Here is a 17272-nt window from a genome sequence, read left to right as displayed (position 1 = left end):
CCTTTCCTATTTGCAATCTCTACTAGCTTCAGTGTACCCCTGCAAAAGCGAAACAAGAAAAATAACACAGTAAATATAGAAATGGGGCTCACTTATTTATAAGTAAGTCACTGCAACTGAATAACGTTGGAGTGGAATCTCGATGTAACGAGGTGCCAAGTGCTAAATGTGTTCCTTATATCGGGGTTTGTTATAAATGAAGCCACGTTATAACAAATTTGTGGCAAAATGAGCAAAATCGTCCTTGTCTCGGAGTTGGCTAGTAATTAATTTAATAAGGTGTATGAAACGTATAAAACTTCGTAGATGTTACTATCATGCCATCAAGCAACAATTTTTTAAAATAACTGTCAAACTTCTCGCACGCTGATTGGCTCGTAGCTATTGTCTATAAGAGTACAGACAATAAAAATGACGTCAGGTGTAACGCGTACGCTTACTCGACGAAAAATAAACCCAATTCGACTTATACTTTTTCCATGTTGTTGTAAAAAAAAAAGAGAACAAATCGACGCCAGTTTTTTTGGTCTATACTTTCATAGACCATAAATTAACACCATAAAAAGTTCAAAACTTGGCAGTAAAACCACTCGTCCGCGGCTCGTGGTATCACTTGAGTTTTAAACATTTTGTGACGTTATTTCGTGGCCTTTAAGAGTATAGACCATAGAAAACTGCTCAGCTGTCGACTCGTTTAAGCAGAAGGCTGTTAACAGTAACCTAACGTCTTCTACGATGGAATCTGGCAGGATTTCGAGAATTTCGATCACTGTTGGTCTATAATGCATACAAGTTAAGTCGCGCGTTAGTTTTTAATCCGGAGTAATTCACGTTCGTTATAACGGCGGGAGTTCGTTATATCGAGGTGCTGTTTCATCCATTTCACTGTAACTTTGGCCAGCCGAAAGAATATTGTTCGTTACATAGGTGTGTTATATCGGGTTTCCACTGTATTTCTATTGATTGCATAAGCCATGCAAAGTGGAGTTTTCCCCGGCACTCATTTAACAATGCTGATGCTTGAGATAGCGACACAACGGGGTCATACCGCGGCCAAACGCGGAACAGTTAAGGCCTCTTCCGATTTCCAAAGCGTTTAAATTTATATTAGTGCAAACGATATTTCAAGCTGACAAAACTAGTGGACAACTGTAAATATTTAACTTGTGCACGGGTATTCAACGCAAGATTATCTTTACCGAAAAACAAAAGAAACATGCATACATACAAAGGTTTGGTTGAAGCGAAATTTGTCGCATTTGTTTGTTTGTTTGTTTGTTTGTTTGCAAATGGTTAGTGGGAACGGTAAACTGACACGTTTGGTTGTTGAGAACTTTGGAATATAGTTCTTTCGACCTGCGGGTCTAAGCCCCTCACTGCCTGGAATAATGTCTTACCCTTTCATGAAGTAGTTGAACCTGATGCACATGGTGCCGTGATCACTGTCGTGATTGGCTAAGACCAGTTCAAAGGGGATCAACAGTTGCGCCCTGCCGCTGCTACTCTCGGTCACAAGGAAACTTCCTGTTGAAATTTAAGCTGATTAGCAAAGAATATTGAAACTGTTAGTTTACCGCTTATATCTATCAAATGACGGAGTATTTTGCTTTAAGCGCTGATTCAAACTAATTTTGAATCGTAACGGTACCTGAAATTTTCTCGGAGTGTGCTTACGGCAAACACGAAAGGAGATAAAGCCACGTGGGACCGTGATCATAATAAGCATTGTTTCCCGATTAGTAAGCATTGATTGATTGATTGATTGATTGTTTGATTGATTGATTGATTGATTGATTGATTGATTGATTATTTGTTTGATTTATTGATTTATTGATTTATTGATTTATTGATTTATTGATTGATTGATTGATTGTTTGGTTGATTGATTGATTGATTGATTGATTGATTGATTGATTGATTGATTGATTGATTGATTGATTGATTGATTGATTGATTGATTGATTGATTGATTGATTGATTGGTACTTCGCTATCGTTTTCACGTTCGTCTACGATGTGACAATTTGGGTTTGTCCCTTTGGCCAAAACAATTCAACTAACGTCTGTAAAGCGATAAAGATCAATATTCTGCTTACCGCTACCCCCGGCGCCACTGCTAGGTCCTCCATTAACGCTGCTTTGCACGTTAAAGTTCATATCATCATCAAATGGTACATTATGCCAATCACACGTGTCCTTGTCAAATGAACACGCTTTCACCTTGCTGCTTGCACCACTCACTACAACAAAAGGTAAATAATTACATTATTGTAACTTTCTTTAGTTTTACGTTGCGTTGTCATTTAAATAGTCCTGTAATTGTTTTTGTTTAGTCAACCGGTTCAAAACTGTGCGGCACGCCTTATAGTGAAAGGAAAAATACGACCACATCACCCCGATACAAAAAGATCTCCTTGGCTCCCAGTTGATCAACGTACTGTTTTTTAAATTTTGCTATTTACTTATAAGCCTTATGGCTTCCATTTTAAAATTCTTTTGTTTGTATTCAAATTAGGGTTTCTTGCCTCGTTCAAGGTAAAATATTCTTTTGAGTGTTGTTTAAGAAAAAGGCAAGAAGGGCTAATTTGAATGCGAACAAAAGAATATTAAAATGGCAGCCATTTTGAAATAAGGCCTATTAAGCTCTTCGCAACTTAGTTAATAACATTTAGTTGAGGACGGCGCCTACTAATATCGAGGCATTTTTGTGCGATTTATTACTATGCGGGAAAAGCAGATCTTAGCAAGGCCTATTGGAATCCAAAAAGAAAATTGGGGGTAACAACGCATTTTTCAGAGATAATTAAGCAACAATATCTCTAAAAAGCGCCAAAATATAAAGCGATGTATGGGATTTTTTCCTAAATTGAAGCTTAATTTTCTCTGAAAAATGCATGGCTACCCCCAATTTTCTTTTGAGATACCAAAGGCATTTGCTAAGTTCTGCTTTTTCCGTATAGTATTAAACCGCACAAATATATTCCTGTATTAAAAGGCACCACCCATAGGAAACCCGAGTATCTCGCGATGCGCAGAACATATGCGCAGTAACAATAGTAGGCACCGTCCTTAATATACATAACATTTGGTCAATATACATGACATTTAGTTAACATTTAGTTAACATACAAGACGTTCTTTCAATTTATATTCCTGCACACAACATTCAAGACTGTCAGTACTTCTTTCTCTAATTTGAAGAGTTATGGAGGCAGAGCGTTCTCTGCCGTCTGTGCTCCTATATTATGGAACTCATTACCCATTGAATTAAGGAACTGTACTTCAGTTGTTAATTTAAAAAAAAAATTCAAAATGTTTCTTTTAAACAAACATTTAGGTAATATCTAGTTAATTTTCATATGTTTGAACAATTTTTTGTGGATTTTTTTTAGCACCCTTGTTTTTGTAATGAATTTTAATTTTTCCCACTTTTGTAAAGCGCACTAAAACACTTTGGGATTAAGGCGCTGTATAAATTGTCATTGAAATTTTAATTATAATGAGAACAAAAATACCCTTAATTGTTATTGGCCAATCGGGAAAAAACCAAACCAACATCGACTGTATTGAATAATGTCTTGATACATTTTACGATTTCATAGTTTTTGACAACCTTTGGCGTGTCTTATTTGGCGGGAGGAGTGCAGTTTCTTTGATCGAGTTCTAAGGTTAATGTCCTGAGTGTATGACTCACTATTAATACGACTAAGACAGTATAAAGTTAAAATAATTGACAATTATTGCACGAGCGCGCGTTGAATATGAGATAATAGATAGCAAAAGCTTGTTGCGCCGAGGTGGCTATAATCATTTCATATCCAACAAGCGTACGTGAATCAAGAAATATTGCTAGATCTTACTGATTTCGTTTTGCAAGAACAACCAGGAGACAATTTAATGTGTCTGTATTTCTCGGGCATGGTATAATGACTCATACACCATGGCCGCTAAGCCAATCATATCCTTGGAATATCAATATATAATGATACAGTTTTTAATAACATTATAAAAAACAGCAAACATGACCAAAAAGCAAATTTGTGAAAGTGTCACGTGAGATAGCTAGACGTCTTCTATAGCAAAGGCATCATAGTTCAGGTTTTACCCTATTTAGTTAAATCACACGCTATTTACGGAAAAAATACACCCACAGTCCTAGCTCAGTTATTTTCGTTAAAGGAAAGACCTAATGTTTTGCATTTTGTTAAACTGTGATAAGTACCATAAGCATAAGTCGATTTGAGACGCATTTTTAAATCATGACCACCGTCATTTTTAATTTATCAATTTCATACTTAGAAAAACAATTTCGTATTTAGAAAAATTGGCTGCATGGCTCCGCTATACCTCATTTGTGGCTATTCCAGACAACCAGTAATCTAATTTTAATTAATTTCTTAAAATACTATTAGTCGTACCAACAACAAAATTCTCGTTTGTGATTTGTTCCCCGCGAGCTTATTAGTTACGTAATTGGAGCGTGAATAATGTGAGTATCCAATTACAGGAATTCAGTTTGAACTTCAATTGGACACCTACATCATTCATGCGTCAATTACGTGCATTTAAATGGTTTTCTTGCTGTCCCAGAACTGTTTTGTAAAATTGATTGAATAAATTGCTGACATTTTCACTAAAAAGAATTTCTCTCAGACTTCCTAACCTCGAATTTTTGTCATTAATAAGATGAATTGTTAATCGGACTTCCCGTCGTACAATTCACAGGTAATTGTGCCCGTACTCTCAAATCGCTCAAATTGCTCGCCCGATTATATTACTCCCTGAATTGCACTCCACTCAGTCCTATTACCATTACTAGTTATTGTAAAACAAGAGTACAAATAAAGGTGGTTATTGTTGTTGTTGCTGTTGTTGTCTTTTCGTACCACTACAGCTCCCACTGCCTCCTCCTCCTCCTCCTCCTCCTCCTCCTCCTCCACCACCACCACTGCCACCTCCACCGCAAAAGCCACAAGTCTTCCCACAATTAGATTTCATGTAGCTGTGCCATTGGCTCGACTGGTCGCAAAATCCGGACGCCTTCCACCCAGGACAATGCTGACTTTTGTCTTTGCAGTCTGTATTGTAAAAGGAGATGCAAAGTTAGTGACAGCGTGTAGAGTAAACTGCGATGATCGCTACCTTAAATGAGAGAGAACAAGTTTTTATTGAACTAATTCTGATTTGTTCATGCCGCACAAACGCAGTACTATTTTGTATTTATTGTAATTTTGAAGCGACCCCTCTATATAAGCCCGATGGTTTCTTGAGAAAGGGAAGAAAGGGAAAAGATTCTGCAGAGATATTTCCATCCAATGAATATTGATGAACATTGAAGTTAAAATTTGATCCGGCAATGAAAGGAAAACTTTTCCGATCCATGCAAATTTTGCTCCAACAAAGTATGCCTGACGGCATTTATACTATGTTTTCCACTGTTGCCTGGCAACAATGCGGACATCTTCAACGAAATATATATATGTAGTATACATATATTTTTCGCTCAAATTCGCGCGGCTTAGCTCGGCTCGGCCCGACAAATTTATTAACCTCGCTACGCTCGGACCTCGCAAGGAATAAAAAAGACTGTGCGTAGAGTAAACTGCGATGATCGCTACCTTGAATGACTGAGCACATCTAGATACAACAGAAATACAGAGGCAAGAGTTTTTTTGGAGGGTCTTTAATGAGGTTATGATCAGCTGTCAAACGGCCTTTATATATCGTACTTTCCAAGGGCATCACGAAAGGAACTCCAAAACGACTTCCATATAAAAGTGTGGGAGGGGGGGGGGGGGTTCGTCGTACCTTTAAGGGAGCATAACAATGTTGGCATGTGAGCATTTTTCCCCAAATCGAAGCTTAATTATCTCTAAAAAAAAAAATAGTTTGGGGGGGGGGGGGGGGGTCACCCCAATTTTCTTTTTTTATTCTAATAGCCTTGCTCAGATCTGTTTTTCTCGCATGGTCATAAATCGCGCGAAAATACTTTTGTCTTGGAAGGCACCTTACATAAGAAAGTAGAACATATATGCGCAGTAGCAAAGGGTGCAGCATCCCGACCAATCTCGTTCACAGAGGCTGCGATGCTTTTTGGTCAGCACCAACGTTTTGCATGGGTAGGTACGTGGTGTAACCATCATATAGTGGTTTGGCATGGCTGAAATAGGTGTGTAGCTATTCTTAGCCATGCACGGGTATACACTACTGGTGTTCATTGTATCTACGTTGGCTGTTCCGCTGGACAAGGGTACCGAAGCCTCAGGGGGCGAGGTTGACATCGTCCTTAAATGGTCTTCAACTATCACTTCAAGAGCCTCTGTCTCAAATAAGTAAATAATCGGTACATAGTGCTAGCTCAATGGTCACGAGCCAGTTCTTATTGGCTTGTTGTTTTATTAAAATTAAAACTTCGTTGTTGTTTTTTTTTGTTTGTTTGTTTCACGAAAATCATTTGAAACTGCCGGATTGTCAAATCGTCAGGGTAAATAGAACACAAATCGTGAACTGACCTTGATGAACTACAATCGGTTAAACCATAATGTTTAGGCCAGAACCTGTTTCTGTTTTCAGGGAGGCGGCGTGGCATAGTGCTAGAGGTTAGGGCGCCAGACTCGTAATCCGGAGGCCCTCGGTTCAAGTCCCGCTCTGACCACTTGGATTTGTTTCATGGTAACCCCGTTTTCAAATCCAAGGCCACGCTTTGTAAATAGCCAACTGGTTTGCCTCCCACAAGTTGGGATTCTTAACAAATATTATGTTCATTTTGTATATTTATTTCACTGATTTATAGTGACCCCCAATTAGCACAATAGTGCTAAATACTTCTACGCTTAGTATTATTATTATTATTATTATTATTATTATTATTATTATTGTTATTATTATTATTATTATTATTACTATTATTATTATTACTATTATTATTATTATTATTATTATTATTATTATTATTATTATTATTTTACAGAAACGCAGAAGTGATTCTCACCTGGTGGTTGCGTGGGTCCACCTTGAAAGGAAAGAAGTACGTAAGAAAAGTCTCAATATAAAACATAAAAGTAAAGCTTAACCCCTCTAATATCAACGAACAAATTCTCCTATCTTGTCCCTATAGTTTTGTCATAAAAGTGCTGTGGAGAAGTTATTAAATTATCAAGAAAATACACCTCGGGTGATCATATCCTAAATTCTCGTAACCTCAGGGGTTGAATAAGCATTGACATTACAAGGAGAAATTTGATGTTGATCACTGTCAGGGCTTTAAGGGTTAAAAGGCGAAGTATCAATTGTAATTCTAGAACATCAAGAAAGAGAAATCAACTGAAGGAACAATCAATGCATGCGTGCTCTATTGCATTTTGAAAACAAAAACGCGACTGAGAACTTGAACACAGTTAGCCTAACTTTTTTCAAGTTGCAGTCCATTCTAACCTAGTCCATCTGTGGCCAGAGACACAGTATACTGAAGTGATAATTTACAACAAATTTGAGCAATATCTATAAGTTTCTGTTGATCAAAAAAACGTTTTGGAGTTTTCAAATAACACCAAATTCCCGTGATACTTCCTCTTTAACAGTGTAACTATTGCAAGAGACATTTTGTTGTGCAAGTTGCTCCATAGGAACACAGAACAATCGGAATCTTTTTATACTTCTCTCAGAGTGACTAACTAGATGTTCTTTTACAGCGTGATTACATCAGAACAGTTAAGACCTAGAATGTTATGTTCTATTATTGATTTTCCTCGCCGAAAAAAAAGCGAGACGAATGTCGAATCGGACCGACTGTTATCATCTGTTTCAATTTGGCTAAAATCGGTGGATATTCCGCAAGTTTAGCGGGATATAATTGTTTTATTATTCAACACATTGATAACACAGTTTTATCGTAGCAAAGCTGGAGACGATCTTTATTTGCCATTTTTTCTCCCCCTTCCCTCTGTTGACTACGGACGACGAATATTCAGTGCCCATGACCATATTTGGGCAGTGCTACAGTGTGTTGAATAATAAAAAAACTCCTGTCCGATTTTATACCACATGACATATTTCGGCCAATGAAAGCGCGTGGAAATTAATCGATGGCTCATAACAACTGATGACTCGTGCGGCTCAAACCAAACAGAAAGCGCGAAATTCCATAACTGAGGTATATTTTCTAATAAAAGTACTTACTGCAGTAGCCACATTTTCTCGGACAGTTTGTCTTCATGTAATCCTTGTAACTTTGACAATAGTTGTCTGGCCATTGCGCACAGTAATCAAGCAAGTCTTTACAGCCGCCTAAACAGAAAGCAATAACCAGCGTCAAGGTTAATATCTTGAGAGATTAATCCATCCAAAGATGGCGACTGGTATATTTACTCCTAATTCTTAGCGTACGAAAACCCTAAAAACGCTTCTAAAAACGCACAGAAAAGTTTTAACATAACTTCAAACCTAGCAGGGACGAATTTTGCCATAAAATATACTTTTTATGTGTCTATTGGCTGTGTTAGGTTCGCAAAGTATTGTGGTAAAATGTACCGCCGCCAACTTTTTCCGTGCGGTGGATTATGTAATATTTAAAACACGAGCAGCGGTGTTTTATCGGGATTTAAAACCACGAGGCGCAGCCGAGTGGTTTTAGACCCAATGAAACACGTGCTGCGAATATTTTGAACGGCTTTAAAAACATTCCTGGAAAAGCGTGTGTCAAGAGAGTTCGTAACAATGATGCTTTTGTGAACGTTGGAAATTAGCATACGCTCTGATTTGCTTATCCAACCCAAGAAAACGGGCGCGTTCCATTCTGCCAATCGTTCCGATTGAACTTTCGTAAAACTTAGTTGCCGAATGGAACGCTATTTTCCTCTTAGCCTCAACCAACTTGAAAACAAACCCGTTCCATTTACGAGTTTTGTACCGAAACCGAAGTAACATATGATCAAACAATAGTCGAAGAAACTGGGCCCGAGTAAGAATGGCCGGATCGGACGGTATTTTTCGGGTTGTTCCGATTTTCTGGAACGTTGGGACAACTTCGCGATGTATGATTTTATTCCGGAAAATTTCTGTTCTATTCGATTCCTTACCCAAAATTTCCGAAATTTCTAGGTTGAATGGAAAACGCTCAACATTTGCATGCTTTTTCCCGCGATGCTCTGGATTTCGCCCGACGTTCCTGCATTTGTCTTAATTGAAAAAGTGTTTGAATGGGGCCAGCTATCCGCTGTCTTGGTATATGCCAAGACAATTGGTCGCCGTGATAGGTGGCTAGTGGTAGGTCTTTACCGAGCCCCGAACTATCTACCTCAACTTCGGTGTCACAATTTATTTAGTAGTCACAATTTATTTAATTTGTCATGACATTAGGAAGCCATACAACTTCCTGCTCGTGGGATATGTGCAGGTTTCATGATAACAACAAAATTTAACGAAACATCCACTCTATAAAATTTCATATTTTTACCGCCAAGAGAGCTGCTGTGTTTGACGCGGTGTCTCTGAAATAGTTAAGTTGTTGATACAAGTTGACATTGATCTAAAAAATGATGTGGGCCTTGAACTCTGAACACAACAAGTCTAACCCCGTCTCAGAAGAAAACCTCTCCCGCAACGTCATCCCACTGATGACTTGTCCCCAGGCGTCTCTCGTTGTCTCGTAGTACGCATGGTGTTGTGGGAATGTTGCAGAAAAGAAGGAATCCCTGTGCACCTATGTTCCCGCTCTTTTCGGGAAATGTGTTGGAGCCTGGGGTCTAGGCAGTTCCCCCTCCCAGCCCTTACAGCAGACGGTAAACAAATTGCTTTCGCTCTTCTTTTGCGGTGTCCTTGGTGGCGGAAACATAGGGACGCAAAAATCGACGATTCGTGGACAGTTCTTTTAAAGAAACTGTTGATTACTTTTAAATCGAAGATATTTCGGAAGTAAGGTTTGTTACAAGTGGGTTTTACGGAATTAAAATGATTTGAATTGATATTCAGGAAAACCACTTTCACCGTTTCATTGACACAAGATACTAGTTGTGTATTCAGCTGTGAGGGATTCAAATGCATCCTGGGCCCGTAAGATTTGAGAACTAAAATTTTTCACTACGAAAATATAGATGAAAAAAGATTAATATCTGAGAGGTTTTGATTCACAGAATACTTCCGTCATAACATACATCCGTTGTGATAAAGTTAAAGGTGACAACAGAGTGTTCATAACACTGATAATGATCGTCGATGTTTTCGAAGGAATTCACTAAAATGTAGGAAAAGACTGGGTGTATTTGATTTTAGTTGCATGATGCTTAGTACAATGAACAAGTATATTTAGCACAAATTTAAAACTTTATGGATGCTTAGTTACTCTTCTTACTTTGTCTCCTTTCACGGGTCTTGATATCCTCTTCTTCTGGAACTATTACCATGAAAATAAAACGACATGCTTTAGTAAGCGGTAAGACTTAGGATTATGCTAAATTACATTATTTTCTTCGTGACATATCAACATTTAAACTAAAAAATTGCATTTCTCAACACATATTTTAAAAACGGACAGCTATATTTTATTTCCATCGTAACAACTTTCTTAAGTCCTTCAGTGTAAATTGAGAGGTATCAATTCATGAGATGAAGAAGCCTTAGCCCACAATGCAATCCTGATTAATCGTTTTACCAAATCACTCAGTCTATCTTTAAAAGCTCTTTAAATAAAGAAACATTTTTCCTAAAATATTTCACTGTATTGGAAACCGGGCGTGACTTTATTGCACACCATTCTCCGTTGCCGATGTTCCTGAGAGATAAAGAGTTTTGCAAAAATTTTGTCTTTAGTCTTTGTGATCTAACAAGATCACAGAAACATTTTCCTTTTAATTTTTCACATGAAATTAAATCAATTAAAATATCTTTTGTATGTCTGAGAGTAGCACTGTGGACATTTAGCGACATTTCATCTTCTTTCTGGGCAAAAATTAACGAAGAGAGTTTCAGCTTACGTTCGGGTTCATCCAGAGGAATTTCTTCAGGTTCTTCGTCTTCTGGAAACGACAGCGCAACTTGGGCGAAAAGCGCCAAGGCACACACGAAAAGGAGCCAGCGAAGCGCCATTCTGCCGGCCAAACTGAAAAAGACACGAGTGCTCGAAGTTTAGTCGCAAAGCGAATTACATCTCTCACTCTGGGTGCTGGCATGTTTACAGCACCTGTGTGACATCATCAAGCAATCAATTCAGAGCATTTCAAGGAGTTTTAATGGATTTCTTTGTTTGCTGAATTAAAGAGGTTTTTTCAGCGGGAGTTCTGTTTGCAGTGGATTGAACAGACTTCTAAAAGCCTTTTTATGCGAGAATGACATTGGGCGACCGTGGTTGTTCACCTGACTAAGCAGACAAAAGATTGTGAACAAGCAATTAGCACCGAACGAATTTCTAGTGCTGAATTTGTTTGTTTGGCGAACAGATTTTTTTTTGTTTCTACCATTCAGAAATTTCCCTGGTTGATAGACCAAAGTGCTCATTTTGGAGTTTTGCACGCGGGTTTTTAGAAGTATTGTTGCTTCTTTACTCTGACCAAAACTTTACTTTAAATTGATCGAATTGCGATCAATGATCGCTTTTACAACTGAACCGAAACTGAAGCTTGCTCTTCTTCATAAGATCGCTTGACGCATAATATTTGCTCATTTTGAGGTGTTGGGACCGATATATTTCAAATTTTTATCTTATATTTCAGTAACAACAAGACATCATTTAAAATCGTTTTTTTTAAAAAATGAATAGACAAAAGCTCTACATTTCACTCGGCATTTTACTATATTTACTTCAATAAGCGCCCAAGGGCGTTTAACGAAATATGAATTAATCAAACGGTCTCAAAAAAACTATCGGTATCTTTTTTGGATTTAAATTTCTGAATAAACACCACTTCTCAGTAATGCCTTGGACAGTTGTTTCAATTACGGCGATTCAATTGAGCTTGCATTTATTTCAGTAAATGCAAGTTACCAAGCAATCGGCAGCTAATACGTGAACTGAAATGAAAACTTTTTCAACTGTCCAAGATATAAACCAGTTTACTATTTAAGGGAAGCCATCAAAACGGTTCTGTGAAATATCTGTTTCGTTTTTAGAATCGTCTCAGATGTATGAACAAAACGAAAAGCAACTATAGCTTTTCAGACTAAACTTTCAACTAGCGTTGTAGTAACACTGGGCAAGCATTGCTTCCTTGAAGTATTCCCTTCCCAGTGAAGCCTAAATCTCGCAAATAGTTTCGTTGATACTGGAGTTGAATCCAGCTCACAATTTCCGAAGAGACGATTCTAAAATTCCCGAAACAAGAGAGTCTGTACTGGCTCAGCTCTTCCAATACATATAGACAAGGATCTCTTGGTATGATTTGAAACCTCTAGAATTCCACCAGATCAAACTGGGCTTCTTTAATAGATAAAAAAAAAAAAAGGAAATATGGGAAACTTGACTTTCCAAAACTTTTGTAAGCTCCAATTTTCGAACTGCGTGCTTCTTTATATCTGGTCACTAATTAAGGTACGTTTTGTCCTCTCCTCGAGTATAAAAGGGCCAGAATTAAATTTGAAATTTATCCACTTCTGGATCGAGAGCGTTTCGAGCTTTCAAAATAATTTACTGTCACGTGTAACTATTGACCCAGCGGCATCGACTATGCAGCATTAGAGCGTCTTCAATTGAGTTTCGCAAGTAATTTTGTGTTTTCAGTTGATTTTGCTTTACTGCACTCTGTGATTGATTAACAAAGCTCGCACCACTTCCTCAACCAATGAGAAGCAGAGCCATAACCAATCGTGACTCGCTATCACGCGTTTTCCCGCGTTTACGGGGGGTGACAACTCTAATAAACGCTGTTTGAGCAATACTAGGTCTTAACCTTAGTCGTCCCGGAAATTTGGATCATCCTCCCGAAATTTTGGGAAACATCTCCTTTGACGTCCCGATTTTTTTCTGCAATGTCCCGGAATTATAGCGTGCTTCCCGGAAAAATTTCTAAGTGTCCCGATTCCCGAAAAAATCTCCAGATTTCCGGAACAATTTTGGCTTTGTCCCGAAACAGCGTTTGTTAGAGTCGTCACCCCCCGTCGCGTTTGGCGCCGGTCACTTGTAATTGCGTCAAATTCTGATTGGGTTCATTGTGTTGTTTGCGTCTGTTTTGATTCGCTTCTCAAACGAAACCCGCTCCAACTAAGTAAAGTGCAGATTGAAGGGTATGTTAAATAACTGTTCCAGAAAGCGTTTTTATACGGACCTATACGAGAAGGGCACACAGTTTCCAGCACCGTGGTGTGGAATCTATAAGTTGACAGTTCAGGTTAATTGCCGGAAGCTGCAGTGGACACCCTTTCCCTGACGCAACGAAGAATTTACTCCGGGAATTTACTCCACCCATCAGCAGCCTTAAACATTCAGATTTCCACTAGCCTGAGCATTTCATGTATTACTTTCACTGAACATCTTCGACTGCTAATGATGAACTTCTTGGTACATTTGCGTAAGCCTCGGTAGCGAGGAAAATAGTATTAAAGCATTCCTCCCTCTTCCCCGCCCTATCAATTATCGCGGATCCGGTGTCTCCTCGTATAATGTAAACTTTGCCTGTAAAGAATTGTAAAAGAGCCGAGGAGAAACGAAGAGAATGGGATGAGGCACTAAAATGTGATTTTCTCGCGCTTCCAACGAAACATTTGCCTTCGCGCAAATGGTGTCGTGTGAGTTTGCCAGTGGTCGAGTGGAACACAGATTACAGATACGTGAGTGCCAGGCGAGCATGTGACGACATATTTTGAGTGATTGCGTGTCGACGACGCGCTCACTACTCAAAAGCCTCAAATTAATGCATAACTTGAATAATAAATTATTGAACAGTGGACGTTTCTTGATGAGGAAGGTTTGTATACATTTTTTGAAGAAGCAGGACGTAATAATGATGGTCTGTGGCGAAAATAGCGAGAAAAAACACGTTATATTTCGTGTACGAATACGAATAAGCTACCATTCTTGTGGTCCTTATTGGGTATCTTGTAATGTCTGACCTGTAATAGCTTGTAGTACCTTAGTTTGACAGGGAGTCTTGACATTCACAACGACAAGATTTCCAAATAGGCAATTTTGTCCTTGTTTAAAAATGCCCAGTAGATCGGAACGTGAAGTATATTCAGTCACATTGAAACCAAAATTCAGTGCTTGTTGATACGTGAGTACATGGCGTCAATAAATTGTTTCAAACCCTGTAGTTTTACTTTAGTCGAAGATGAACAAGGAATTACTGATAAAATACCTTTAGTTTATGTTTTAGATCTTCACTCAGCGTGAGGTGAAGCAGCAACGAAGGTTGAAATGTGCTCCTCTGTTTTGAATATCATCACCGTGTACTATTCAAGTCGCCTACGAAAATTTTTAAAGTTGATGTCGTCACTTGTGCGATATGTCACGTATGCTTGTCATAACATCCTGCTCTCAAATTTCGGATTAGGTGTCCCACTGTGATTTATTGATTAAATTCTTGACGGCAAATTTTCAGCACGATCGTTAGAACGTTTTCGCCAAAATAACTGAACGAAATAAGGTCACAGTGAAACGCCATTTCTCGGCTCCACTTGGCACATTTCAGCCTGACAGTGACATAAATTTCCACAAGCAAGTTTGCTCGAAATTCACACACTCTCACATTTTTTTTTTTTTCAGATATCCCACCCATTAATTTATAGAATTGTTTCTAAGAGGATGACAGCTTGTAACATTTCTCAGAATTATTTGTTTCAGCAACGTGTCTCCATTCAGACCAGGATTATCGCCTCGCGCGAAAATGATAATTTAAAAAAATGTCTCAGATTCCTCGGTGTTTTCTCTATTCGCAGCTTATACGTGTAAATTTAATACAGTCCTGATATCTCCACCTTACTACCGAAGTCTTTCGAGTAGTACTAACTAAACAATAACACTTGATTAATTTCAAGGATCGGGGAATCTTCGGACACATTGGAAAAATCTATCCTTCGGTCAAGATAGACGCATTTTTAACCCCTGTATGAGTAATATATAACTGAGGGTGTTAATTTGTAGACAGTTCAGATTAGCAAGAATGTTGAGCTTTTACTTCTAATTACCATTTGGAATTTGAAAGGCACAAGGATGCGATGAAACTATATTTTTAAAATTTTCATCACCGTGAAAGGAACGCAAAAACAAAAAGCAACAGTATGCGCTAATCAGTGAATGATTAGTGGTGATTGTTCTTTTACTGATTTGCGACAATTCAACTCTCGGTTACATGATAAAACATATTCATTTCTTGAATATTTTGAAGCGAGAGCCAACCGTCAATCGCAACCAACGGCAGGTTTGAGCTGGGAGTACAAATGAAGCATCACTGAACTATCGGAGACGAACTCTCAGCTCTGTACAACATGAAAAAATGATTTGCGTTGTTCTTATTTTGATATGGAGTTTAGTCAGTTCTACAGCATCACAGCGGCAAGAGCCCTACCCGTCCTCGCCAACTTTTTATGAAAGTGACGGTGGCGAAATTGTTACGCCACCTTATGAAGGCAGCGGTGGGCAAAACGTAGCATTTCTGTGCTCAAAAGCGGGGAACTGTACCTGTTTGCTTGAAGGCCCCAACACTATCAATGCGTGGGTGACTTGTACATCCGTGGGCGATCAGTTTGATGAAATTTCACAGGAACTTCCCGACTCAACAACTCACTTGTAAGTAGCGAGATATCAGTCATGGTATAATCAGGCATTATATAATACATCAGTCAGACTATAATATATTATCAAATGTCGTTGTCAGCATAAACTTTCATGAAGCCTTGCTGGTGAAGACGTCTCAATCAGATAGAATTAGCCAAAATTTCGCACTGCTCATGAGAAATTTCTTCGACGGCTGAGAGTAAACTAGGCGATAGCTGAGAAATGTCTAAAATTAAATTGATAGCAGCTTCAAGAAATGGCAGTGAACGACGACTGGTTTCTTGTTCAGTTTTCTCAGGACAGTATTAGAGTGAGGGAACGAACACGCAAACTTTCCCTTGTGAGCGCGAGAATCGTCTCCAACGGGATGAGACCTCATGGGGGTAGGGTGAGGCGATTTTCGCGCCAGCCAGCTCGCATGCTTCTCTCGCTCTTCTATTCCCCAGAATATTAAGCAACTACTTCTTATCTACAATTCCAGCAACGTCTTCCAAAACCCCGACGAAGCCTGTGTCGCCAATTTTCTTTCTTCTGTGTTTACCGAACTAACGATTAAAAGGCGAGAATAGGTCAGTAGTATCTCTATATAAGGCGTTTTCAGTATTATCCTAGGAAAAGTTAATTCAGCAAAACGTTCCCTTTTTGTCTCGTTTTCTACTCAAATATAGACGATGCTTCACGACTGATTGAAGGCGCAAAATGCTGCTAATCAGGAATGTGTTTGTGACCGGTTCTGATTTGGGCCTAGACTGCAAGCAGTCCCTTCCTGGATAGTCGAGAGGTCGCGCGAAATAGCCGAGCGCGTAAAAACTGGAGCAAACGAGCGGAGGGGGGCTTGGGGAGAGGCGGGAAAAAGGGTAAAACTTCTCCCCAGTCTCTTCTCGTTTATTTCTCCTCGCTCCAGTCTCGCTGCGCTGTGAGCAAACCCTCTCGACTGACCAGAAAGGGACTGCTTGCAGTCTAATTTGGGCCCCCGAGATTCTAGATTTGTTTCGCCCAACCGAAGTTAGTGGTACCAAATATGCTATCGGACTGTTGTAGTCTAAGTAGATCACTGGACTTATCTGATATGCATCCAGTAAAATAATCTATGGAAAACTAACTAGAATTTACCTGAGAATGATGTATTATTCAGTGAGTGACACAGACATACTCGGAACTAAGAAACTCTGAGTTCTCCTTTCAGGAGTCGAACCTAAGATCTTCCGATTACCAGTTCGGATGCTCTACCACTGAGCCACAGGAGACTTGTGGGAGCTAAGGCCATTAAACTAGGTTCATGGGACAAACATCCTGCATACTGCTAGGATTGGAATGTCAATGAGTGGCATATGCGCGATGGAATAGATATGACGTCGTTGTATTTTAATACTCAAGTCCACATTTATACCGCATTTCTCTTGAATACTCTCTAGTTCCAAGACAAAAATTCACTGGATAGATCGCGTTTCTTTCGCTCAAGCAATTCACTTGTAGTGTAAGTTAAGGGCGTCGTGTGCCACCTTGCCAGTATTTTTAAAATAATGTATACGTTTTTACTCTTCAGAACTCTCAGGAACAACGGTATAACAAA

At 38.9% G+C, this 17272-nt stretch overlaps 1 protein-coding gene across 1 annotated transcript in view; it reads right to left on the bottom strand.

Moving 5' to 3' along the window:
* Window positions 1-14417, bottom strand: part of LOC146488400 (uncharacterized) — a 16188-nt gene extending 1771 nt beyond the window's left edge. Inside the window, exons 1-9 of the mRNA XM_085117169.1 lie at window positions 14282-14417; window positions 10970-11094; window positions 10348-10389; window positions 8178-8285; window positions 6991-7011; window positions 4886-5077; window positions 2096-2239; window positions 1398-1524; window positions 1-39 (exon numbers count right to left, since the gene is read on the bottom strand). The exon at window positions 1-39 is cut by the window's left edge and continues 94 nt beyond it. Coding sequence (XP_084973295.1) covers window positions 1-39; window positions 1398-1524; window positions 2096-2239; window positions 4886-5077; window positions 6991-7011; window positions 8178-8285; window positions 10348-10389; window positions 10970-11081 — 785 coding nt within the window. The 5' untranslated portion in view covers window positions 11082-11094; window positions 14282-14417. The remainder of the gene's footprint in view (window positions 40-1397; window positions 1525-2095; window positions 2240-4885; window positions 5078-6990; window positions 7012-8177; window positions 8286-10347; window positions 10390-10969; window positions 11095-14281) is intronic.
* Between the last annotated feature and the right edge of the window lie 2855 nt (window positions 14418-17272).

The sequence above is a fragment of the Pavona decussata genome, unplaced genomic scaffold, assembly GCF_977016875.1.
Source record: "Pavona decussata unplaced genomic scaffold, jaPavDecu1.1 SCAFFOLD_9, whole genome shotgun sequence".
NCBI lineage: Eukaryota > Metazoa > Cnidaria > Anthozoa > Scleractinia > Agariciidae > Pavona > Pavona decussata.
This window is presented reverse-complemented; position numbering and strand designations above follow the sequence as displayed.